At 44.2% G+C, this 26,369-nt stretch overlaps 1 protein-coding gene across 1 annotated transcript in view; it reads right to left on the bottom strand.

The window, feature by feature from the left end:
- PAH (phenylalanine hydroxylase) overlaps positions 1 to 18,512 on the bottom strand; it is a 46,123-nt gene extending 27,611 nt beyond the window's left edge. Inside the window, exons 1-2 of the mRNA XM_032771929.2 lie at positions 18,433 to 18,512; positions 1,936 to 2,119 (exon numbers count right to left, since the gene is read on the bottom strand). Of these exons, the coding sequence (XP_032627820.2) occupies positions 1,936 to 2,119; positions 18,433 to 18,501 (253 nt within the window). The 5' untranslated portion in view covers positions 18,502 to 18,512. The remainder of the gene's footprint in view (positions 1 to 1,935; positions 2,120 to 18,432) is intronic.
- Between the last annotated feature and the right edge of the window lie 7,857 nt (positions 18,513 to 26,369).

The raw sequence follows: 26,369 nt of genomic DNA, 5'->3' as shown, positions 1-26,369 counted from the left end.
CCATAGCTCAAACTACTCATATCTGTAAGATGCTGATAATCATAACACCGCTTATGGTAATTACCTCTTTATAAACTATTTCTAAGTGGACCCTTACTATGAATGGTGACCAAGAAGGGCTCCACTGTGGATTCAAACAAACAATCTGCATTATCCTATTTCAATGTTAACAAATTGCCTGTCTTCACCTGACTGTTCCCCCGTAAGGGTGATCAAGACATGGCAGCTTTGGAAAGTGATGCAAGTTCTTCAGCAAGGGAGCATGAAGGGCATGCAGTTGCAAATGTCTCTAGGCCACCGTTCTAAAGCCCTCCTTAGTGACTTACAGGAGCCAGCCCTCCTTAGGAAGGTGAAAGACAATCTTTCTCTAAAAGCAGCAGAGAGTCCTGTGGCACCTTATACTCACTTCGTCGGATGCACCCAACAAAGTGGGTATTCACCCACGAAAGCTCAAGCTCCAATATGTCTGTTAGTCTATAAGGTGCCACAGGACTCTTTGCTGCTTTTATAGATCTAGACTAACACGGCTACCCCTCTGAATCTTTCTCTAGATAGCATTCATTACCAAAAATGCACATTAAGGGCTCAATTCAATTAGGTGCTGAGCACTCTGGCATTGTTCCAGCAAAGCAGTTTAAAATGAATCATGTGCTTAACACATGAATAGTCCCATAGATTTCAATAGAATTACTCTTGTACTTAAAGTTAGGTATATGCTTAAGTAACTTGCTGAATCTGGGCTTTACATAACTTGTTGGAGGTTGGGAAGACTAAAGTCATTGTGCATGTCAGGCAAAGACCATCATTAAAAAAACAAGTTTGAATTTAGGTAATGTTTATCAGAATAGAGTAATTTCCCTTTAAATACTTTTTGAGCTATCCAATGATGCTTGCTGTGTCTAGAAGCTACTGGAAATCAGTCACAGCCAGGGCCGGCTCCAGCTTTTTTTGCTGTCCCAAGCACCGATTGAGCTGCCACTGAAGGGTTGCCGAAGAGGAAGAGAGGGATCCGCTGCCAAATTGCTGCCGAAGACACAGACGTGCCATCCCAATAATGGACAGAGTGTTGGCCCTTTCTGTTGGCTGCCCCAGGCACCTGCTTCCTTCACTGGTGCCTGGAGCCGGCCCTGGTCACAGCGGCAGTGTGCTGTAGCTAGGCTTCGCATGTTTGTGTATCTTTAGCAAATGCAGACCTGTGCCCATGTGGCCTCTTCAGATTGTTTGTGTGTGTAAGGAGCAAAACATAACACCAGATGAATTTGGTAGATTGCTGAAAGCTGTGTATGAAAATATAGCCTATTTGACCAGCAAGGGCACTGTTCATTTGCAGAAAATGACCATGCCTACAACTTTTTGGAATGGGAGACAGGACTATAAAGGGTGGAAGGGGAAACACAGGTACAGAGGTCAACCAGAAAACCGCTTTACTGAAGGGAATATGTAAGGGACTGCGGAAGATTTTGTCACGGTTTAGCTAAGGCTGTTCGCCTTCTCAAGGACAGGTTATTAAAGGTTGCTGTATACTAGCATATGCTGTTTGTAGCCGGTTGGAACCGCTTAGCCTGGGAAGCCCGGCGTGTTTGGAAAAGCCTGGCCCTTTGCCATAAGAGATAGCCCAGTTGTGGGAAAGCTCCCACATGCCTATGTATGAGCTGCTTTACATGCTATTAGCATAAGGTTATATTTATCAGAATTTGTTTTGCTGCTTTGGACTCGCTCCCCGCTTTGAGTTAGCAACGTGCAGAGTCCCCGTTGCGGGTGTGTTTTCTTTACCTTCATTAAAAGCCATATCACTCACTCTGTGTGTGTGTGTGTGTGTCGTCCCTGCAGAGCACTTAGGCACGTAACAGAATAGAAGTAGTTCAAAAAGGCTGAGTGGTTTAGGCAGATGTCACAATTTTATAGTCAATATCATCACAGTCGATATTTTCTTACCAGCATCTTTCTTCTTTTTACGTGAAAGCTCATGAACAGTCACTCCAATTTCATTTCTCAAAGTCTTGATGATATCCGTGAGAAGAGGAGTATTCCTCCTATCCAGGTTTATGAAGAATTCATACTCATCCTTGTTGACTCGGGAAGGTCTGGACTCAATATGGATCAGGTTTATACTTTTTTCCTATGAAAAAGGGACAATAGGTTGAATTTTGATACTATATGCTGTAGGTGGAATCACAGCATGCTGAAATCCCCATGTTGGTGAATGGTCCACATCACAATAATAATTTGCGATTACAATGAAATGAGGTTTGGGAAAGCCAGAAGCGGGGTATCTTGTGATCCAAATCTCAAGGGGCTGAAAATGAAAAGCCATTATATGCCCTCACTCTGTGCATGCAGTTTCCTTGCCTCAGACCCTACTGCAAGTTTACTGCTGTGACTGCAGGGATATGCAATGGACAATTCTTTTCAACCTGCCTACCTACTCTCTTTGCTCTTGCATTGCAGCCAGACAGGGAAGCAGCTCAAGTGTCAGCTCCTGCAAGCTCAAGTATCTCTGTTCCTGCAACACTCAGCTCAGCCATGGAAGCACATGTGGCATGGCTTCAAAGTGCCATTGCAAGCCACCCAGAACAACATGTAGCATTCAGGTGAATGGGGAAACTGGAGGGAGGAACAAGACTTAAGAGAGAACAGGAAAGAGTAAAAGAATAGGAAGCCACTCCCACCAAAAAAAACAAAACAAAACAAAACACAAATTTAAAAAAAAAGTCACAGAAGAAAAAACAGATGAGATGGAAAAGAGAAAATGGAAACAGAATAGGACAAGAGAGAAAAAATAATGGAAACAAAGGAGAAGAGACAGAACTGTCCTAGGAAACAGCACAGAAAAAGGCCCCTATTTGCCAATCCAACAGTAGGGGAGCACCAACAACAAATGCATATTGGGAACCACTGACTTAACAAGCTAAATGGATGTTATCAGTCAGATATTGTATCTAAAATACACATTCCAAAGTGTTTTTGAAACACTTCATAGTGTTTCGGGGTCTCCGTTCAGTGAGCAAGACTGTTGTCTCTCTCTGAGAGGTAGCTGAAGCTTAGGTAGAGTTGGTCAGAAAATGTTCTCTCCCATGGAAAAAGTTTGAAGACATTTTTTGGTTTGGACCACGTTTTTCTCCACAACTCTTCTGGTTTTCATCAAAAACCCAGAATGTGCAGGGTTTGGTTTCTTGAGGAAAACCAGAAAAATGTAGTCAAAAGCAGGGTCTCTCCCAATGAAATTTTGATTAAAAAAAAAAAAAAAGACACACGCACCATGTTTACTCGAGAAAACCTTTGAACAAAAAATGTCAACCAGCTCAAAACGTAGGATCTTGGCCTGCATTTCTTCTTCAGGCATATGCCCACTGCAGCCATTGTTGCTATAGGATGAGGCCCATAATGAAATTCTGCCTCCCAAAAGGAAGCTGAGACCCATGAAGACAGAGAAAATTCAGATTTGGGACTGTCTGCTCCTTGGTTTTGCTTTCCTTTGCTCTCCCCTTTGTGCTGCATAGTGCAGTGAGGCAGCTGGCCATCAGTAACACAGAAATGACCTCATTCACCTTGCTACAAAAGGCAGTTCAGAATCTGATAGGAAAGGAAGAGGTGTGCGTGGTGCTCTTCTGTGTCTGTGTCTGCAAGCCACTGATTACCTTAAGTTGTTTTGCTAAATACCAGCACAGTAAGTTGAAAAGTTCAAAAGCACATTCACCAACGCCTGTTCCTGAAAGATACTCCCCAGTTGTGCTGTCTGAATGCAGAGAATGCGTTTCACTGTGCTAAGCCCTAGGGACAATTTGTTTTAGAGCCATAAAATTCTGTGGAACACACAGACCTTACTTTGTATCTGCTTTTTAGCTGGATGGTAAGAGATCATTACAGGGCTCAAGACTTAGAAGTTAAAATCACTTTAAACTTTTTTTTTTTTTTTTTTTTTTTTGACAGAGACCAGAGACAGTAGGCTGTAGTTTGCTGTCAGCTGGGCCATTGTAAATCCACAATAAATCCAATGAGGTCAATGCAACTACTGAGGATTTACACCAGGGGCAGAATCTGGACCATTAGGCCTTGTTCTTCACTGCCTGGAACCTTGTATAGTCATAGACAACTGTGCAAAATGGTGGTAAAATGCCACCAAACCAGAATGCTCTATTCACACTGACAGTAACATTTTATGTTCACTGTGCACAGGTGTAAATGATTGCACAAGGACTTGTTGTTCTGAGGTTGCACAGCACCTAGCACAATAGGCCGATGTTGGGGGGGTGGGGTCCTAGATACCACTGTAATAAACAACAAAACAAAGAACAAGGGAGTGGAGAATGAAGCCCACAGACAGTACTGATTGGCAAGGGGGAGGGACAGAGGGTTATTGTAATAATTGGGGCTACAAATGTACCCTTATTGTAGGCTCAACTGTAAAAAAAGTATATAAAAGTTCATAAAATGTCACAATAGCCTATAAATGTTGATGGGAACAGGCGCAAAAGGTAGAAGAAAAACTGAATTAGTCTAAAAAAAAGCCTCCTGCTAAAACTCAAGGACTATGTTAAAATCATGCTTGGTAAAAATAGAAGATGTAGAACTGGAAATTAATGAATTAAAATTGGCATCAGATATTAGGCCTGAGTGGTAGACAAAATAATGAAGGGATGGGCTATTCCCTCCATTGCCTTTATAGGTCCTTAAAGAAAGAGACTTTGGAGGGAAAAGAGAAGAACAGATGAATGCTACAAGTAAGCTTCATGATCATGGCTGCCTCTCCCACTGTTTCTGGGACTCAGGATCTTCATCATCCTGATCCTGAGAGATGTCCTGAGCAAACCAGGCCAGAGAGAGAGACACACACCTAGATGACATCACCACCTGGACCCCAAACACCACCTGACATGAAATGGGATCAGATTTTGACATGAGCTGAAGCTGCTGCTGTTAACTAGCTTCTTCTCTCCCGCCCCCCACTCCACCCCCCAAGAGGACAGTCATTACCGTCTTTGATATCATTTAAGAGACTGTCAAACACAGGGGTGTGTGGGTGGGGGGGTTCCTTCTAAAAAGGGGAAGGGAACAAGGGATGCTGTTAAAATGAAAACCTCACATTTCAAATGCTTTAACAGTTTTCCCCTTCTTTTCTGTATCATTAATAAAAGGATGTTTAATGGTGGGTTTGCCATGGTGCTAAGCAGACTGAGGTCTTTACATACCAAACCCTGAACCTTGTTTAATGTTAGACAGTGACTGGGTTGCATTAACACCTTTGGCCTGTATGTTTCATCTAAATCAATGGGTCTCAAGCTTTTTTACTGATGATCCCTTTCACATTGCAAGCCTCTGAGTGCGACCCCCTCCCCAATAAGTTAAACATACTGTTTAATATATTTAACACTATATAAATGTTGGAGGCAAGCGGGGTTTGGGGTGGAGGTTGACAGCTCGTGACCCCCCATGTAATGACCTTGTGACCTCCTGAGGGGTCCTGACCCCCAGTTTGAGAACCCCAATCTAAATGATTACAACAGGGGCCACATAGCAATGATTTGTCCAGGAGCCCTTGGAGAACAAACAACAGAGCAGGCAGACAGCCAGCATGTGTCACACTCTTGTGACAGGTCAGCTCTGCTACGCTTGCTTCACGCCCTTTGGAAAGTCTTGGGCCTGGGGTGCAGGGTCTTGAAATGCAAAGGGACATGGTGCCAACATGCAGGACTTGGAGGAAGGCTGTTTTGTATCTTCTCCCTATTTTATCTACCCACACTGGTCCTGGTGCGAGCTGGTCTGATGTAAAAAGCAAAAGGAGATATTTTGCTTATTATAGTCACCTTTCCTCTCAAGTTCTAGTCATCCAACTGCACAACTCATGCACAAATAGAGGAAATACCTACTGATCTGTTATCATGATGTACAGCGGATTGTTTCTAGTTCACCAGGGGGACAGAAGAGACTCATGCTGGTTTCTTTTGGTCAGACTAAAAGAGGATGTATACTCACCAAGTCAAATGTCCACCTCCTTTACACCAATGTAATTCTGGAATAACTCCACTGAAATGAGAGAAGCTATTCTGAATTTGCATCTGTATAAGCAAGACCAGGTTCTCTCCCTCTTCTCCACTGATCCAGGAGTAGAGGCCAGAAATTGGTCATATTTGGCCATCTGATAATTCTTCAGTCCTTAGCTTGTGAAAATCTGGCACAGCCAGCTCCTACTCCACTTCCCATCTGTTCCTGACATACAGTCTGTATAGAGGTGATGGAAAGGGAAAAACAGTAATTATGCTTACCTGGCAGAGTTTAAATCAGGCTCTACAATGCCCTAAACTGTACAGGACCAGCCATGAACCAACCTCAGAAACACAGAGGGGCAGCCAGCTGTCTGACCGCCCTTTCCACCAATCTGCTCCATGCCCAGCAGATACTGGGCATAGCAGAGAATCTGGGGCAGAATGTGGTCCAAGCAATCTGAAATTCTGATGCATTAAAGGCCCATGGTGCTTAAATTACTCAGGATCAAAATTCACCCTGAATTACAATCTGATGGCAGAAAGCAATGCCTTTATTTCAAACTATCATCTGGAAAAAACAAACAATGATTGAACGTGTAGCTTTTGAACTGTATATATCCCATCACAAATTATGTAACTTTACCTATCCTTAGCAATATATACACAAACACACACGATTTTGTTTTCATTTCTATTAAAACCAATGCCCTTAACTACAAAAACATCCTTTACTGATTAAATTGTAAATAAAACGGATCTGTATTTCTTATGTGCATTTCTATTACAATCAGTAGTTTGCTCAGAGGAACACAATACAGAAAAACTGTCCTTACAAGACAGTTGCTTGCATAGTTGTTGTAGCCATGTTGGCCCTAATTTCGAGTAAGAAGAGCTGGGTGAGGTAATATCTTTTATTGGACCAACTTCTGTTGGTGAAAGAGACAAGCTTCTTTCAGGTCTGAAGAAGAGCTCTGTGGAGGACACTCTTCACTTCCTGTCCTAAAATCTTGTATAATGCAAAACAACAGACTCTAGGATGTAGTTTTATGTGCTCTCAGACAATTTTTGCCTTTCATTCAAGAGATGCCTGCATCTCAGCAATGGGCAAAAAAATTGTGTATTATATAAATATATATTGTTGCCATTTTGTAAAGAGTGCTTTGGGATCCTTTTGGAGCCATATAAATGTTAAGTTATAATCACTGTTTTAGAAACAGAATTCGGTCACAGAAATTAACCCCTCCCAATTGATAGTTTTGCATAATTATGTTTTCAGATGTTTTGTATTGGTAATAAACACCTTCACTTCAAGATATTTACAGCCCCTCTGTTACTTGAGTTTCTAGTCAGCACCCAATTTCATTTTGGTACAACTTCTCCACCTGGTGTCTACTGATGGTATTGTAATTATATTTTAAATGATTCAGAACTCAGTAGGATGTAGTCTGTGTTGCCAGTTCTTGTAATTTTAATGTTAGTCTCATGATATTTGATGTTTTACTTAAAGCTCCAGCTCTTGGAGCCAAAAGGAGAATTTGAGGTTAGGTTTTTATGTTTTTTTTTAAGTATGTTTTTAGCCCTCCTGCTTGCAAATGAAAGCTTGTAAACTTGACCTGAGTGTCCTCTAAAAGCTCAGAAACCAGAAGGCAAAAAAAAAACAAAAACACCACACCTCCTCAGATGTTTTATTTCTTTAACTTGTTCTCTTACTGCAATTGCACCTCTCGCCTATTGCATCTGTGCAGAATCCCCAAGGGCTGGGCACATCCTGGCCAGTCCCCCTCCTGCCTTCAGCCTGCTGTGGAAAACCTGCTGCATGGGGGCCTTCCTTATGTGGGGTATATGGCTCTTTTGCAGCACTTTTGTGACTATTTGGCCAACTGAAAGAGGCTTCAGCATGAGCGAGTCCCCTGTCAGAATTGCTCAGTAGCAGAGATGTTTGTAAGCATATAGCTGTCTGCCTTGCATTTATTTAAAGGCACTACACTTGCCATTTATAAGTTCATCATTATCACGAGGTAACCAATTATAACAGATTTCACCATCAAGATCAATGATCGTTCTCAGTTTGTGCTATGTAACCCTCCAGTCTTCAGTGGAGTTGCCAGTTCCCATGATTTTACCGTGAGTCTGAGTCTCACCAGTTATTGTTTTGCTTAAAGACCTCACTCCTGGAGCTTAAAATTTAAACTTCCTTACAGAGAAAAAAAAATGGTGAGCATCTAGCCTTCATGGTAGCAGAAAAAAGCCTGAAAACATGACCCAGGTGAACCAAGAGTTCAAAAACCATCAAATGAAAAGAACCCAATATTTGATTTTTAAAAGTCTCATGATTTTTAAGACAAAGTCATGATTTTGGGGGGGAAGTGGAGGGAATCAGTCTCATTATTTTTGAATGACTGGAATTGGCAATACTGCAGGTGTCACTGGTAGTAGATGTTGGCCCATCATTAACAAAAGATCATTGGAGAGGTTATATTTTCACATGTGTTTTTTCATAAATATGTTAGGAAGCCTTAAGGAAGAGTGATAGTTCATAGAATATCAGGGTTGGAAGGGACCTCAGGAGGTCATCTAGTCCAACCCCCTGTTCAAAGCTGGATCAGTCCCCAGATTTTTACCCCAGTTCCCTAAATGGTCCCCTCAAGGATTGAACTCACAACCCTGGGTTTAGCAGGTCATTGCTCAAACCACTGAGCTATCCCTCCCCCCTAAGATTTTCTTTTTGAGACCCTGTAAATGACCTGCCCTTAATTCAATAGAGTCTGTCCCCTGTGACATCATGCTATGGATACAAAACCTTCCCTAGGGACAGTTCTCAGAGAGCAATCGCTTCACTTACCACCTCAGCGGGGAGGGCACAGAGCCAGGCATAGCTGTGTGGCATTGGGGGATGGAATTTCTTGGTCAGGGACAAATGTCCATGCTTTTATGAGAAATGTCTGGAGATCCTCAGCATCCCCATGGATCCACCCACACCCCTAGCATCAGCAGGGGACTTGAGTACAACAGGGAATATTTTGTGTAATAGCTTAAATAATGTTAAGAGGCTAAAAAGGAAAGATGGACTCTCCCACCTTAAACACTCCTTCCCCCCCCGCAGCTCCTCTTGCTGGGTGTGCAGCCAGAAGGAGTGTGCCTGCATGAACTCAGTACTACATTCCTCCAGAACACCTCTGTGTTGAGGCTGTGTGCTGTCAGTTACCTCCTTTGTTTCCCCTGCCCTTGTCTAGGGTTACCTAGTTGCCAGAAGGCAGAGGAGACGTTTCCTGGTGACACCTGCCCAAGGAAAGCTGGTAGATCTGGAGAACAGCAGAGAGCATGGGGTTCTAGGCTACTGTTTCCAGCAGTGCATTTGTTTCTTCCCTCTGTGAGCTATCCCACATCCCTGTACTCAATTCTTAAAAACCAAGAACAGTTCTAAAAAAAAAAAAAAAAAATCCATCTGTAGCTTGTTTCCATGGCCTTTGTCACTAAGCGACCTCAGACTCATCATGACATTCCTATAATGTGGCTGCATAACTACTGAATTTTTAGTCAAACATTGAATAAAAACTCCCAGAGTGAACATTTCCATGCTCTTTCTTACCAACTTTGTATACAATTATGTTCTGTGGTTTTCATCCCTGGCTAGCTGTGGGCAATATTCAAGTCCCATTAAAAGGGAAGGTTTTCAAAAAATGCACATGACAGTTAAGCAGTTGATTCCCATTGAAAGTCAATGGGAGTTAGGAGCCTAGTGTCTTTGAATATCTTCCTCAAAGTCAATGGAGAGACTTCCATTTTGGTTGGGGAGATTTTGTTTAGGCTCTGTTTGTTTAAGACATGGATTCTCAATTGTCTCTGTACTGCAACCCTCTTTCCCCCTCCATGACACCCCTCTTGTCTACTGAGATCTAGCTAAGACCCCTTCCATTAGTACTGGGGGAAGGCAGAGTGGTCACAACCTTCTGACACTACTTCGGAGTTGTGACAACCATCTTGAGACCCTCACTTCTCAGGCACTTATCACAGCGGTGTCTAAGTGCCAAAGCCCATGAGATCAGAGTTTGCTGAATGTATTAAATACAAATTAAAACAACCATGAAACATGCAGCTTTGTACAAAGCACACAGGGCTCCGCCCCTTCTCCCTACTGCCCAGCCCATTCATGTAGCAGACAGCTAAACTGAGCCGGCATGCCCTAGGAAGTAATCTGCCTTCTGTGTGTGGCTAGTGCAGATTTCTCTCCTCCTGGAGCAAGGCAGAACCAGGAACCAGATAGTTACTTTGAGTCACAGTGTGGTTCCTTGCCTGCTCCTGAGAAAAAGAAACTATCCACTGCTACTTGCTCAGGACCTAGGGCAAGGTCACAACTGAGCCTACCTCCTCCTCCTGTGGTTTTGTGAATGGTATTTCAGATGTCCTTTGCTTTTAAGCAAACAAAAAAAAGCAATTAAAAATGGCCAACAATGAAACATTTAATCTTACCAGAAACTAATTTTTTTTCCTCTTGAATCACCAAGAAATATGCCCTCTCCTTTAAAAAAAAATTGAGGGAAAAAACCTCAATAATTTCCACAGCTTTTGTTAGTGCTATCCCAGTACATTACTGTGCTTTCTGTCTTGAAGTTAAAAGCTATGAAATGACCCCTCCGCTGTGTCCAAATCAGGGCAGCAAAGGAAGGGTTTATATCTGGCTCATGCTGTAGTGGAAATAGGTATACATATGGAGTTGTGTGCACGCTGAAGGGGGAGAGGTCTTATTTATCCCACTAATGTACTGAGTAAAATTCTAGGGACAAATTTCTTTGAAAAACATGCCCGTGCCTGCGTAACCTGTGTGCAAGACAAGAGAAAAAGCAAACAATCCAAAATTCAACAGAAGCCCAGATGGTCAAAGAGATAACTTCAAAGTGGTCATTATCTGTTGAACACAAAGTTAGCTCCCTAAACAGAAAAAAAAAAAAAAATTCCCAGTGTCATCTTTGTTGGCTCAGAAGGCAAAGGGTCTGACTCAATGTCACCATTTACTTCTGGGCCAGGTTCAAGTATCTTTAGTCACATGATGTAACAACTTACTGCAGGAGTACAGCCATGCAAATCAAAAAGTGCTGCACTGCACAAGCAGGGCTATCAGAGCCTGCCCTTAGAGCAAAGTTCTGTTATTCGAAAAGAACATTACTCAACAAAAGCAAAGTGATTCCTATTTGAAAGTAAGGTAACAATTTGCATCATATTGTAACCCACCCATCTCCTGGGTGTGGTGTTCTGTCTCAGCGAGTGGCACTGAGATCACTTCCAGAGAGAGCAATTAAGGAGTCTGCTCTACAGCCTTAGCTAATAGACAGTTGGCTTTTAGCTCATGCAGTTGAGACTCATGCACTAAGTTCCAGAAACCCCAGGTTCAAATCTGCCGACGACCAAATCTGTCAGCATAATAATATTATTCTTTTTCCCCTCCCTCCCCCACTCCCAAAACCCCCTCCCTGCCACACACACACACCAGTAAACATTTTAATCCATTTGGCTCTGGGCAGGATTTTCCTTGCCTCACATGGCCAGGGTTTAATCCATCCATGGTTTTCTGCACAAGGGTTTTTTGTTTTGTTTTTTGTGTGTACCATACTGTAAAATCATTCCTGTGGTCAAAGCCACTAGTGACATCCTATGTGTTTCTTTACAGCATAAAAGCAGTTTCTGCCACCCTTACTTACAGTGGGCAGTACCTTGCTTTGCATATAATCCCATTAAGATCAGTAAGACAGGATGAATACTATTCACCTTGACTTAAGGCTGGCAGAATCAGTGGCTATTGACGGTATGTGATTGGTCACCTTAGTCACAAGGTACTACTTCTGCTACGTGGCTGGTTGAATCAAACCCACAAAGAGCTTTCAGATCCCAACTTTTGAGAGAGAGAGTACTTGAGAACAGACATATGGGTGTCACAGAAGAGGAATGGTCCAGTGGTTAGGATGTTAGCCTAGGACACAGGAAGTCTGGACTCTGTTCTCTGCCAGAGACTTCCTGCATGATCTTGGACAAGTCACTTAGTCTCTCTTTCTGTGCATCAGTTCCTTTCCCTTTCTGGAAAATAAGGATATAGTACTTCCCTAACTGACAGGGGTGTTGTGAGGACATTAAAGATTGCGAGCTGCTCTGATGTTACACTAATGGAAGCATATAAGTTCCTTAAGAAGATTTGCATGCATATTTGTACACAGATATATATTTGCAACACTTCTCTTTCCACAAACATTCTGGTAAATAACAGTTCTTACAGACGTAATGTCATCACCAATCTACTGTTTACTGAAGTTAAGGGAAAAGGACTCCCTTCTACTTTAATGGGGACTAGATTTGGACGGTAGTAAATAAGGGCAGGGAAACAGGCTTCCTTTCATCCCTCAAACGGACTACCATGGTCTGGTACTCACCTCTGGCATAGGGATGGTGGATACATCGAATCTGGCTCAGGTTAGGTTTGTAACCGCTTGCTTATAATGGTGGAGCTAGAGTCACAGCTCAGTTTAAGAATGAGTCTCTGACTCCATGAGTATTTGCTCACCCTGCAGGGGAGGATGGGTTGGGGGGCTCACTGGGAAACCTTCTAGGGATGGAAGTAGAGCCGGGTAGCAAATGGTGGCAGGGCTGGGTACTAAATGATGCTTGAGGAACACATGCACTCAGCCAGCCTGCTACCTGGTTCATCAGCTCAGCTGGTCGATGACTCCTTCAGGTCACCATTCTAGTGTTCTATCTGGCCCTGACGTTTTGTCCCACAACTTACAAAGCATGGGACAAAACACTAGGACTAGATATTCAAGAAAGTTCAGCATCCCATTGCAGTCCATCTCCTGAGATCTTCTGAAAATGTAACCATTTATTTTGCTGCCTAAATGGGAGCGAACTCTTGGAAAAATCTGGTCCCAGTTGTGCATGCTTAGCACTTCTAAGAACATGGCTCTACCCCTGTTGCTGAAAACCAAGAGATTCCTAGTTTAAAGGGATACATAGTCACCCTGCCCATGCACCCCATCCTTTGTTGTGGGCCAGAATGGTTATCCACGTCAGCTGATCAACTCTGAGAAGTGCACAGAGCCGACTCTGAAAACCGATTGAAAGAATATCAGTCAGGAACAAACATAAGACAAAAACAGATCTACCCAAACATGGCTTGAATTTAAAGCAGTCAGACACATAGAAGCAGTTACAAAGAAATGATTCAACTCTGGTGGTAACATTCTAGCAGATAAAACACCAATTCCTATCAATAGGAGGGGTGCAGTGCACTTCTGGATACAAGTGGAAATTGTACTAAAACAAGAGCTCAGTTTCAAAGCACAAAATTACACAACATCATCTGGCGACAGTCCCTCAGCCACAGACATGACCTTGAGAGCTCTTTGTATACAATAAATATAGTGCACCTCAAAAGCACATTGAGATTCCCTTAAACTTGGTGTCACAGTTGCAGGGCTAGCTGCACCTCTAGCCCTTTTGGGTTGCTCCGAGTACATCCCCTCAGGTGTCCGGCCTCATGCCCTTACCTCCCTTGGGGTGAAATTCTGCAATATTCCCATTCCTAGACTGGGCCCTGGGCTTCAGTATCCTGTGTATCAACCATGCTTACTGAGTAGGTTCGAATAGGATCAGTCTCTGCAGCTCTTCCCTTCAGGAGTCTGACCAGTGGAGTATACAGTGACTAAGCCACCTTCTTAAAACCAAAGTCTCATTTGTTTAACTGTAGGAACAAAGCTTTTTGAGAAAACTAATTTTCAGACAAACATCTACATTAATGCTTGTGTTACCTAATGGCTTACCACCCCCTGCCAGTAACCTAGGCAAGCCTAATTCCTCTGACACCTCCAGCAGGTGCCTGGGTTGCAGTCTGGTTCCCCCAAACAACTTTCCCCTCTCTTGAGGCAATGTTCCTTTTTAAACATGCCAAAGATCTTTTGATATCCTGTGTTCGTGGCTACAATAGGACATGTCTGCCGTGCCATTCATCCTTCTGACAAAGTGTGGCTCTGCAGTGTCCCTTCCTCTCCCCGCCCCCCATTAGGGACTCTGTAACACAGTGGCTTGCCCTGTGGGCTAGAAAGCCTGGGGCCAAACCAGCCCTGATTACAAGATGAATGACCCTGAGAGAAATCAGGTTGTTAAAATATAAAAGGCAGCAGGAAGCTACAAGGGAAGAGTGTGACTGAGAGAAGTATCTGAGACTACCAGAGGTAGGAGGCCTGCCAGTAAGCTACAGAAGCCTAAGAGAGGTGATGTGTGGCTCTGGAATGGATGATTGTTCTGGAACTTTGTTCTGTTTTAGACAAGCTTTGTTGTCAACTTGGTGGAGAGTGAATTAAAGAATTTGGGGCTGAGAAGGTGACTAGCAACTTTGTGAATTCTTAAAGGCCCTGATGAAGGGGAAGTAGAGGCAGGTGGCGGCGATGGCACTAAAGACTCCATATAAGAATTACAACAGGCTTACCTGTGTTTGTGCCCAAGCCAGCTTTGTTTATAAATACAATGTCATATTATCATCCCCCCCCCAACAGAAAGATTTACCCTATTCTAAACTTATGTCCAGCAACAATAGCTCTCTCTCCTTAAAATTCTTCCAGTTCACCCATTCCTGAGCTCTTCTTCCTTGACATGTTTTAAGCAATATTGCTCAATGCTTAAACATCCCACTTCCCCCACCACCTTTGTGGCCAGGCGAACTCTCTCCAGATTCTCCTTCTGGAGACAAAGTGTCTTGTCTCAGCATATTATGTTCCCTGCCACCTTTCCCCAGGTGGTAGCTGCTGAGTGCTCCCTCTTCCTAGAACAAGCTTCTTCTCTAAATGAGGGACATGTGGTCTGGATGAAATTATGGTAAAGTGGATACCCAAGTGGTTTAAAAACCATAATCAAAGAGTAGTTATTAATGGTTTGCTGTCAAACTGGGAGGACATATCTAGTTGGGTCCTACAGGAATCTATCTTCTGTCCAGTACTAGTCAATATTTTCACTAAAGACTTGGATAATGGAGTGGAGAGTATACTCATACAATTTGTGAATGACATCAACTAGGAGGGGTTGCAAGCACTTCAGAGGACAGAATTAGACTCCAAAGTAACCTGGAGAAATAAACAAGATGAAATTCACTAAAGACAAATGTAAATTACTGCACTTAGGAGGTGGGAAAAATCAAATGCACAAACTACAAAGTGGGAAATAACTGCCTAGCTAGTTGTACTTCAGAAAAGGATCTGGTGGTCATAATGGATCACACATAGAACATGAGCCAACAACGTGAAGCAGTTGCAACATTTGTTAATATTCTGGTGTACATCAACAGGTATGTCCTGGGTAGACCGCAGGAGGTAACACTAGTGAGGCCTCAGCTAGACTACTGTGTCCAGCTCTGGGCAACACAATTTATGAAATGTGAACAAATTGGTGAGAATCCAGAGGAAAGCAACAGAAATGATAAAAGGTTGAGAAAACCTGACCTATGAGGAAAGGTTTCAATGTGCCCAGTTTTATTTGTCTTGAGCGGGGATCTGATAAGTCTTCCAACATGCTATGGGCTATTATAAAGAGGATGGTGATCTGTTCTCCATGTCCAATGAAAGCAGGCCAAGAAAAAATTTGCTTAATCTGCAGCAAGAAAATGACTTAGATTAGCTATTAAGAAAAACTATAGAAGGCTAGATAAGCACTGGAACAGGTTACCAAGGGAGGTTGTGCAATCCCCACTATTGGAAGTTAAGAACAGGTTAGAAGAAACACCTGTCAGGAATGGTCTAGGTTTATTTCATCCTGTCTCAGTGCAGGGGAAAGGGACTCGATGATCTCTCCAGGCCCCTTCTAGCCCTACAATTCTATGACTTTTTATGATTAAAAAACACATTTCTTAATATTATATTTCCTGCTGCCTGTCCCCAGGTGCTGCCTTCTCAGGACTCACCTGGAGACAAGCTTCTGTAGCTCAGAAGTCTGGCTACCTCTTGCCATGTTCACTCTCTTCCTTTTCTCTCCAATCAGTCTCTTTAATGTTATGCCTGAAGGTGTCAGCAGGCAGCCCTTTTCTTGCTAGTGTCTTTCTCTTTATAAGGCCCAGGTGAATCAAAATTTAAGGCCAGAAGGGACGACCACATCATCTAGCCTGACTTTCTGTATATCACAGGCCACCAGCACCCACGCACTAACCACAGCAACCAAAATTAGACCAAAGTATTATAGCCTCCAAGTGCCTTCCCTTAAGCCCAGCTGAGCAGCAGGTAATCAGAGATGCACTGAACCCTGCTCCCTCTCAAATGGGCTAGTCACCCTGTGACAGTTGGCTTTTCCTGTCCTGTTCCAAACTGGTTTTGTAGGTTGGCTGAAGAGGAGACCACCAAAAAAAACCCACCACAGTTAATAGATAAGGGTCAATGTCAAAGCTATCACTCTCCACAAACACCTGGGAGTTATCAGGAGCTATTCTTTTCTTTCCTGTTTGTTCCCTACACACACACACACACACACACACACACACACACACTTTCTCTCTCTCCTGTTGATTTAATCCACTATAGCCACATAGAAAACATGCCAACAGCCAGGTCAACACACAGTAGTCAAATTAATACAGAGCAGCTCCAAATGCATCACACTGGTCATCGAATCACAATGTGAAGAACTCTGTGGGGGGCTGGGCTTGGCTTTAGCAGGCAACAGACTCACAGAATGCAGACTCCGTTCCATGGAACAATTTCATTTGAACCATATTTTGTAGTCTTTGTGTTGCCTTTCCCCCGCCTATTTCATGCACAAATGTGGCATAGTTTTGAACAGATTAATGAGGCTTAAACATGCCCATAGACAACCAGAAATCCATAGATTTCTTCCCTGTGCAGTCTCCTTTGAGAAGGGCCCAGGGACCACCACCAGGCCAGACATGGTGCCTGCAGACAGGCTACCCAGTAAGAAAAATATGTCCCCTGTACACCCTCAAACAGATGTGACCAACAAAGCCATTTCTAACCTGAATACCAAAGCCATTTTCATCCCCTCTGCTTCATGTGGTGGAAGGGGTGAAAAGAATGGAAAACCTGCTCCCTTGGCTGAACTCCTATTGAAAGTGGGGGCTGGGTGGGCTGAGTGTAAATGTCATCATGTCCCCCATCTTGGACATTGTCAAATTCCCTCTGTCCAGACTCTGTCTCTCTCGTATTCTGCGGTCATGGCCTTGGTGGGAAGAGGGTCACAGGGAAGAGTGCTGATTATAGCCTCACATCCTTCCAGACTCACAAGTCTTTCCTCATAAGATCATTCTCTTGTTCCCATTCTCACCACAGGATGGGGATATGGAAGGGATCAATAGAAGCATGGCAAAATGTGCTGAGATGGGCACCTGGGAGCAGTGCAGAGTCACTGTATCTCTGTGCAAATGTCCACACTCGGAGTTAACCATGTGTAAACAACCCCTCAGATGTGCATGTTGCTAAGAAGTGGAAATACTGTCAAAGGACCATACTGCAATCCACAGATTGACACTAGCTCTGATAGCTATGTACTCCCCTTCCATTTAATGAATTGAAGACATCTTGGGACATTTTTTTGTTTCCATTTGTATTATGCCACTACAGCACCCTTTCATTTACCAGTGAATTCAATTTTCTAATCAATAATATGTAGTCTGCAGTTCATTACAGTAATGTACCTAAACAATTGCTTGAAGAAACAATTGCTTTAATATTAAAGTTCTAAAAACCAAAGAAACCAGTGGATTTGCTTGGGATTATGTACACAGCCCTATGTGTCACAACTAAGGCTTTCAAAGATGTCACGAACTCCATGGACTTTTTTTAAACATTATCCACAACATTTGGGGAAATGTGAGTGGATGACATTTTAAGAGCAATGCAGCTCCTTTCTTCCTGCAGGATCCCAAAGTGCTTTTACATATCCTGGGCCCAATTCTCAACTACCTCACATCTTGTGTAGCTTGAAACACCTGTGCAAAGTGAGTGTAAAGTGCTGCCATTCTGATCCGATAGCACTTTACACTAAGAGTCTGCACTCACTTTGTACAAGTGTCAGTGACTACACAGGTGCAAGGAAGAATGGAAGAATCAGGCCCTAATATAATCTGTATATATTCATAGATATGAAATATAGGGAGACATCCACAGGCACAGTCCACAAGTTAGTCAAATACAACCACTTCTAGGGTATATTTTGTTTGCTAAATCACTTTCTAAGAATGGGGGGGGGGGATCAGATTTGTTTTAACTCTTGCACAAGTTAAAAAATGATTGAAAAGTTGGTTTTGAGGGTCTTTTTAAAAAAAAGTCATCTCTCAGCTAAAACTAAACAAGGAAAATTAGAGCCCAGAAAAGAAACATCCCCCAGCCCTTAAGTCAGGATCATGTGAAAACAGGGGGTAGCACTGAAAGTCCTGACATTTTAAAGACGCAGAGAAAAGCAAAATATTTACCTCAAATATGCGCAGAACTTTAGCCAACGCCCCAACCTTTTCTTTCAGAGAGAAAATCAAAGAGATCATATCATTTTTATGTGTGTTTTCTTCAATGTATATGGTCTCCTGAAAGATAAAACAAACTTTTAAATTCAACTATATAGGTAGGGCCCTATTCTGCTCTGCAGTAAGTCCCCTTTGCCCTCCTCCAGCGACTCATAGTGGATTTATTGCTGCCTTAAGCAGACATCTGAGCATTGCCCCAGCATAAGGGATGTGCCAAGGCAGAGCCAAAAAAGGTGTACTCTTCCCATCCTGGGTTAGCATAGGGAGCTGCTTCTGCTAGTGTAAATTAGAACAGCATTATGGCCACTCTGATATATGCTGAGATGAGCCACCCCTTCAAGGAAGTACCACAATTGGTGTCATTAAGCCTCCAACAACGTCCCACTTCACCTTTCAGACACACCAAGTTTGCTTCTTGCACACTTGAGGATTTAACGTTCTTTTTTCTTATATATTGCAAGAAGACTTTTAGATTTTTCTTTCATTAAATCATCCCCTTAGGACTCAGCAGAACTACATACATACATGCACATGCACTACATAGAACCATCACAAGGACTAGGCACCACTTACACCCTCAAAATAGCACTTCAGAGATGACTTTCACCCAGGGTGGGTACCAAAATTAAAGACATGGTGCAGCAAATGTAAAAAGTCAATGAAAATCTGAACGAATAGTGATGGATGGTAAGATATGCTTTCATTTATATTCATTCATAACATATTAAGTTTTCTTCCTCAAACAATTAAGCACAATTTCTGCCATGCACTAGCTAAAGTGCGCCAGGCCCTCCATTACCATGGGGAGATTGCACTTCACAATCTTTAGTGTATTTGTCTTCACAAAATGACCCTGAGGTCAAAAAGTAATATTATCCTGGTTTTACAGAGAGGGAAACTGAAACACAGAGGCCCAGATCCTCACAGGTATTTAAATCAAATAGTTCAGCACTTAACTTAGTGAGATTTTTGAAAGCACCTAACCAAGTGCCTATCTGTATCTTTAGGTGCCTAAATGCCTTTGGAAAAATCTGACCCTAAGTTATATGCCCAAGGGCACACACAAGAAGCCTGTGACTGAGCAGGGAAATAAACCCAGGAGTCTCAGACTAGCACCTGATTCACTAGACCATCCCTTCCATTTCTCTAATATAGTCTTCAGAACTGTATTTTCAGGGTCATCTCCAGAGATTATTCCTCATGCAGAACTTCTAAAATCAATGAGAGTTCGGTGTAAGAAAAAAATAATGTCAGGATAGAGGTCTTGCTAGTAGCCAAAGTAAAGAGTCTGCAGCCTTTGGTTTAGCAAGGCTTTCCTTGTGCCTCCAACGCTGCCTCTGAAGTCAAAAGGGAAGGACTCATGAGGGACAATATTTTCTGGTGCAGTGATACACAGAACAATATTCATTTTAATAATAAAATTGTTACTTCTCCAGATCAGCTTTTGTACTTGTGTTAGACTGTGCACTGATCACCAGAGGCTGAGGGAACATTTTCTGCCAGGTGCTGCTCCCTTTGGGATGCTCAAATGGCACAAAAAGGATTCTCCCAGTAAGGGGAGTCTCCAGAGAGAAGGGCTGGTATAGATTGTAAGCTGTTTGGAGCAGGGACTGTCTTTTTGTTCTGTGTTTCTACAGCACCCAGCACAGTGGGGTCCTGGTCCAGGACTGGGGCTGCTAGGTGCTACAGTAATACAAATAATCTAGCACCTTTCAGATGAGGATTTCAAAACACCTTGCAATCATTAACTTCAGATTATATCCCTTACTTACCATGCAATAGTGTCGTAGAGAGGTCACTTCACCATGCCATTAGGGGGTAAACCAACAGCTGTTTCATAGCACACAAACAACATTAGGTAATAGTTTAGGATGGGATGTGAAAAATACCAGTACCGGGGGAAACTGTTCCAGCTTTAACTCATCCCCCCAGTTGCGCAAATGAGCATGGGATCAAAGCACAAATAAGCACGTGATTGGGGGGTCTGGGTCTGGATGGTTTGGGAAGGGGTGGGTAAAAACCATGTGTAAAAGACTACAGCGTAAAGGAAAGATTGCCATCTATTGAATCATCAACACCACTTCCCACAACATGTGTTTTTTTCTGGAGGCTTCTCATACAAATACTGACCCCTTTCAACTCTACTTAGCTTGTGAAGCCTGAGGGAAACAGCAGTAGCAGACAGTATGGCAGCAGACTAATGAAAGCCATTCACACAAGAAGCACTTGTATAAGAAAAAGGTCAATATTCTGTGCGATTTAATGAGGAAAAATGTTAATGAGAAAACAATTCTAAAATATTAGCACCAGATGAGTTTGATGTTCTATATGCAAGTCAGTTTTTCTTGGGAAAAACGAAATCCATTACACAAGTGTTAGGCAAGTGGAGAGGGCATTTAACTTTAAAAGGCTGTGTTCTAAAGCATTTTCAAATCCAGACAACAGTGCAATTAAAATAATATTTAGAACCCTGTACAGATCTCCGTAATAGGCTCAGATTAATATGTCTGACAAACAGGGCCGCCCAGAGGATTCAGGGGGTCTGGGGCAAAGCGGGGGAGCTGCGGTGCTCGTACTCACCCGGTGGCGGTGCGGGTCTTCGGCGGCATTTTGGCAGCGGGGGGCCCTTCAGTTGCTCCACGTCTTCAGCAGCTCTGAAGGGCCCCCCCATCACCGAAATGCCACCGAAGACCCAGACCGCTGCCGGGTCAGGGCTTGTGGGGCCCTTGCAGGGCCCAAGGTCTGGGACAAATTGCCCCACTTGCCCCCCACCCCAGGCAGCCCTGCTGACAAAGGAGGAAGTTGTGAGTTGGCATGGTATATAATCAGAGGTACAAAACCTGCACAGTAGCTATAAAAACTGATCTTTTTAGATCATGTGACTTCAACAGTGTACTCAAACCCTAATAAATTCCCTTTGGCCCTTAACTTTAAGGTGTTGAACCAAGTCTTTTTTAAAAAAAACCAGGAGCAGAGGCTTTTCTATGCTTGGAAATTGGTAAAATTGTTTTGCAGTGTGCAGGTCTTCATACCTCAGACATGTTGCAATAGACCAGAGGTTCCCAAGCTGTGGTTTGTGTTACACTGGTGGTACATGAGCTTGTGGGAAGGAGTATACTGTGAACACGGTAGGCTGTGCCCTTTCAGGGGTAGTGAAGACTGGACAGGCTCCTTTAAGGAAACAGGTATTCAAGGGAGCAGTAAATTAGCCAGAGGAGTCTCAGTCATTGAGTAGCTACTGTCTTAACTTAATCAACCCCAGCTGTTAAGTGACTCCAAGAGAGAGTGAGGGGAGATTGCCTGGAGAAGAGAATTACAAGGGAGCTTGTAGCGAGGCGGTGTGGCTCCCCTCCTCCACAGGGAGGGTTGAGCCCCGTCCATCTTTCCCCAGGGCGGAACTTCCGGGCGGAAGCCCCGCCCCTCAAAGGGTCAGGCGGCGACCCGGAAGTATAAAAGCCGGGCGCCGGCCTTCAGTTTCAGCTCAGCTGCTGGCCAGAGCAGATGTGCCGGCCGACCCTCATCGCTGGGAGGCTGCGGAGCCCCGGGACAGGTATCAGGCCTTGCCGGAGCCGACCCGCAGCAACCGCGACGCTCAGCTGCGGGAACTACCAACGCTGCCCAGCCCTAACTACGGCCTGGAGGAGCCTTCGGACCAGACCTGGCCCAGCTACCCAGAGGTGCTACTGGATCTACCCCCTGGCCCCGGACTTGGGAGGAGCCCATGACGGTAGATGGACCCGGCGGACCAGGTAGGAAGCGAAGGGGGAATGGAAAGTAGCCCGGGCGGCTGACTACAGTCAAGCCGCAGGGACCCGAGCCGATGACCGTGGTGTTCGGTCAGGATCCCACTGATCGCGCTGTCAATGTGTTTCGGTTAGGATCCCCCTGATCACTCTGTCATGTGTTTCGGGCCGGATCCCCACTGGACTGCCACTGCGGCGACGGCCACTACTAGGGCCCCGGGCTGGAACGCAGAGGAGTGGGTGGGCCTGCGTTCCCCCTGCCACCCATAATCGGGTGGCAGTATCCCCCTTCACCCCAAAGCTACCGTGTGTTTGCTGCTCTGCCCTGCCCCAAAGGGCAGAGCCCCTGAACTATTTGCTGCTCTGCCCTGCCCCAAAGGGCCAGAGCCCCCTGAACTATTTGCTGCTCTGCCCTGCCCAAAGGGCCAGGGCCTTCTGAACTATTTGCTGCCTGCTCTGCCCTGCCCCAAAGGGCTGGAGCCTATTGCACGTGTTTGGTGCCGCCGAACCAAGGGCTGGGCCCTATTGACTTTGTTACTGCTCTGCCCCGCCCCAAAGGGGCCAGAGGGTAGCGGACCGTTCGTTTGGTGCCCGCCTATATCCAAGGCGGGGCCCCTACTGACTTTGCTGTGTCCCAGTCCGCTCCACAGGGACCGAACACCCGGACAGTGGACTGCGGACCCGAGGGACAGGACCCAGCGAGAACAGGACGAGGCCAGTGTGGCTCCCCTCCTCCACAGGGAGGGTTGAGCCCCGGCTTCCCTCGTCACAGAGCTATTGTGTCAAAATTAACTACATTGGCTAACCCAGAAGAATTAGCTACCTTGATGTTCCTGAGCACGTCACTGCTCAAGCAGTTGAGCATCTCAGTGACATCTCCTGAATCCCTTGCACTCATTTTGCCCTTAACTGCCCTCAGAATTTGCTATTGTTGAAAACGAGGGTACTGGGGTGGAAGCAAGAGGGAGGGAAAGGATGGGCAGAATTTGTGCAGCAGCCAAATAAACAGAGGGGGGTAAAGAGGATGGAGGAAGAGGCAACACTGGGGACAGCATGAATGAGCCAATGTTTAAGCAGGAGGAGTTGCGTTGCCAAACAGTGGCAGGGAAGGGGAAACTCTGGGGGAGGGGGTTAAAGGTTGCTGGAAGTGGGGTGAGTCACCTGTAGTGGTTGCAAAGTAGAGAGTGTGGGTGGCAGAGGGGCTTGTGTTGCTTTCTGGATGGTCCATATCAGCTAGGGTGACCAGATGTCCCAATTTTATAGGGATAGTCCTGATATTTGGGGCTTTTTCTTATATAGGGTCCTATTACCCCCCACCCCCGTCCTGATTTTTCACACTTGCTGTCTGGTCACCCTAATATCAGCACTTCCTCCCCATGGTGTTAAAGACATGGTGTAGCCTGGAGCCCAGACCCTCAGACTCTTGAGGATTTGAGCTCTAGGAGACTGATTCAGTGGAATAGTTTACTTACACACACACCCCACAACTTTCACCATTTTCATACATGTTTTTAATGTTTCAAAGAATTCTTTGTCAGTTTTCATAAGTGCAACATGTCTGTAAATAGCTTTATATATTCCTCAAATTTGTCTTCTCTTTGTTCTGAGTGCCTGAATTGAACTTCTCTCAAATTATCACACCTCAGTGTTAGGATAGCACTTTGTTACTGTAATTTTCAATTTTTATTTCTAAAGTTTTAATTTTCCCCCCATATGATAAATTCACTCTGTCTTCAGTTTCCTTTGATTTTCCAATGAGAAGTTCCTTTCTCAGCTGTTATTTTGGTCTATATTTTTTTAATTTCATCACTTATGCATAGATCTTACTTCCACATATTCACTAAGGACACTACCGGATCTATCTTGCCCTCTTAGAGGCAAACGTCTACTGTAATTTTTACCGGTTATTAACACCAAGAATTTAAAAAAAAAATTCGCCAGAAAATTCTGATATGATCCATTTCAGTGGTGGTTTTCATTCTGGAAAGTTTGATTTTTAGCAGAACAAAAAGTAAAGTTTAACATTAAATATTTTGTTATTTCTTGGACAACTCTTCATTTAAGAAAAGGGGTAAGGCTTTGAAACCTTTACGAGTTATCTTAGTAATGAAACCAACACATGAGGTTGGATAGTTAATGTGCATTATGAATTTCAGGTCCTTCTTCTATAAAGAAACTGGAAGTCTGGACAACAAAAGTTCCTATACACAAGAGACAGCAGGATGGACAGAACTGTGGGCCACTCATTCTCAAAGTATGCAATGCCAAATTTTGATTGTTCATTCTTAATTATGTATAATTAATATTTCAAATGCAAGTTATAAACTATTAGTTTTTAGAAATGTATCTGGAAGATGGAAATAGTAGCAATGTTGAAACCACAGAAGACACCCTAACGGTATGGAAGAAAAACAGTGACTCATTTAATGAAATAATCAGGTAGTTACTTTGTTAAACATACCTAATGAAGCCAGATTTTGCAAAGGTAAATATTTCAGTTTTGAAGAAATTGCACACTTAAAAATAGGAGTGATACTCTAGGTATAGAAGTTGTATTTTAGTGTTCATATGTGAGAAGACTCATAAAATGCTGTTGTAGAAGGCACTGGTGAGACCTCATCTGGAATAATATATACAATTCTAGTCAACCAAGTTCAAGTGAGAAGAATTCAGACTGGAATAGGTGCAGAGAAGGGCCAAGTGCAGATGTTGGCCTGTGATCTGACCTGCTGAGATAATCACAATGAATTGCAGGGGTCTGCAAGCCTACACATCCAGCCTAGAGAAAGAAGGAAGAGGGCTCCACCCATAGAGAGGTAATAGTGAGAGCCAAAGTTAAGTGTTGGCGGGGGGGAAGAGAAGAGTAGCTCAGTCTGACAGAGGAGGTCCCCATCTGTTAGAAGGAGGTACCTATGGGAGAAAGCTTGAAGGTCACTCATACTGATAGGGGAGCAAAAACTGAGCATAGTATCAGAAGCTGCAGTTGTTAGCAAATTCTGGTGGGGTAGCTGTTTTCAGGGCCTGGATTCTGGTGGGTTGGAAAAACCTGCTTAAATCACAACTCAGCCCCAGGTCAATTGTGGACTCCCTTAATCCGAAGGAACAAGTTGTGAGCCTAGAGACCAGGCCAGGAGGAGACCTGTGGGAAAGACCTCACTAGTGAGGCCAGAGACTGGCAGAGCTCCCTGGTTCAGAGAGAAGTGGTGGGGAATCAGAAAACTGATGCCTTGGAACAAGAGTAAATTGGAGCTGAAGGTGCTGGGTGCTCAGCTGAAGCTGCCGGGTGCTCTACTTCTAGCCAAGGCTTCTCTCCTCCTTTCTGAGTCTTCCCTACCCTTTTACATCTCTCTCACACATACCTGCACCCCAGCCAAAGCCCCCACCCATAGGTGCCGACTCCGTGAGGGCTGGAGTACCCACAGGGAAAAATTGTTAAGCACCCACCAGCAGCTCCCCATCCCAGCTCACCTCTGCCTCCGCGCTGCCTCTGCCTCCTCCCCTGGGTGCACCGTGTGCCCGATGTCCCCCTCTGGCTCCCAGGGTGTGTGCCACGAAACAGCTGATTTGCGTGGCAAGCCCTGGAAGGGATGGGGCAGGAAGGGAAAGCAGCGCACTTGGGGAAGAGGCAGGGCCAGGGCGGGGATTTAGGGAAGGGGCAGAACTGGGGCAGGGACTTTGCAGAAGGGGTTGGAATGGGGGCGGGGCAGGGAAAGGGTGGAGTTGGGGCAGGGCCAGGGGGTGCGAGCACCCATTGGTGCTGAGGAAAGTTGGCCCTTATACCCCTGCCCTTAATCTAACCTCATTACAGCTGGGTGAGAAACTGTTTTCCTGTTTCATGGAACCTTTAGTTATTTCAAAAGTTTTCCCGTTCTGCTCTCAGAAGAAAAAGGAGACCCTTTGAAGGTTTGGTTTGTTTTTAAATCAAAAAGAGAGGGAGACCCACCCAATCCAGAATGTTCCAGTCTTCTTAATCTCTCCTCATAGGGAAGCTGTTCCATACCCTTAATGATTTTTGGGGCCCTTCTCTGTACCTTTTCCAATTCTGATACATCTTTTTTGATATGGGGGGACCAGATTTGTACACAGTATTCAAGGTGTGGGCATACCATGAATTTATAGAGCAGCAATATGATATTTCCTGTCTTA

The sequence above is a fragment of the Chelonoidis abingdonii genome, chromosome 1 (genome assembly GCF_003597395.2).
Source record: "Chelonoidis abingdonii isolate Lonesome George chromosome 1, CheloAbing_2.0, whole genome shotgun sequence".
NCBI classification, from domain to species: domain Eukaryota; kingdom Metazoa; phylum Chordata; order Testudines; family Testudinidae; genus Chelonoidis; species Chelonoidis abingdonii.
Note: the sequence above shows the minus strand (reverse complement) of the source record. Positions and strands in the feature narration are given on the sequence as shown.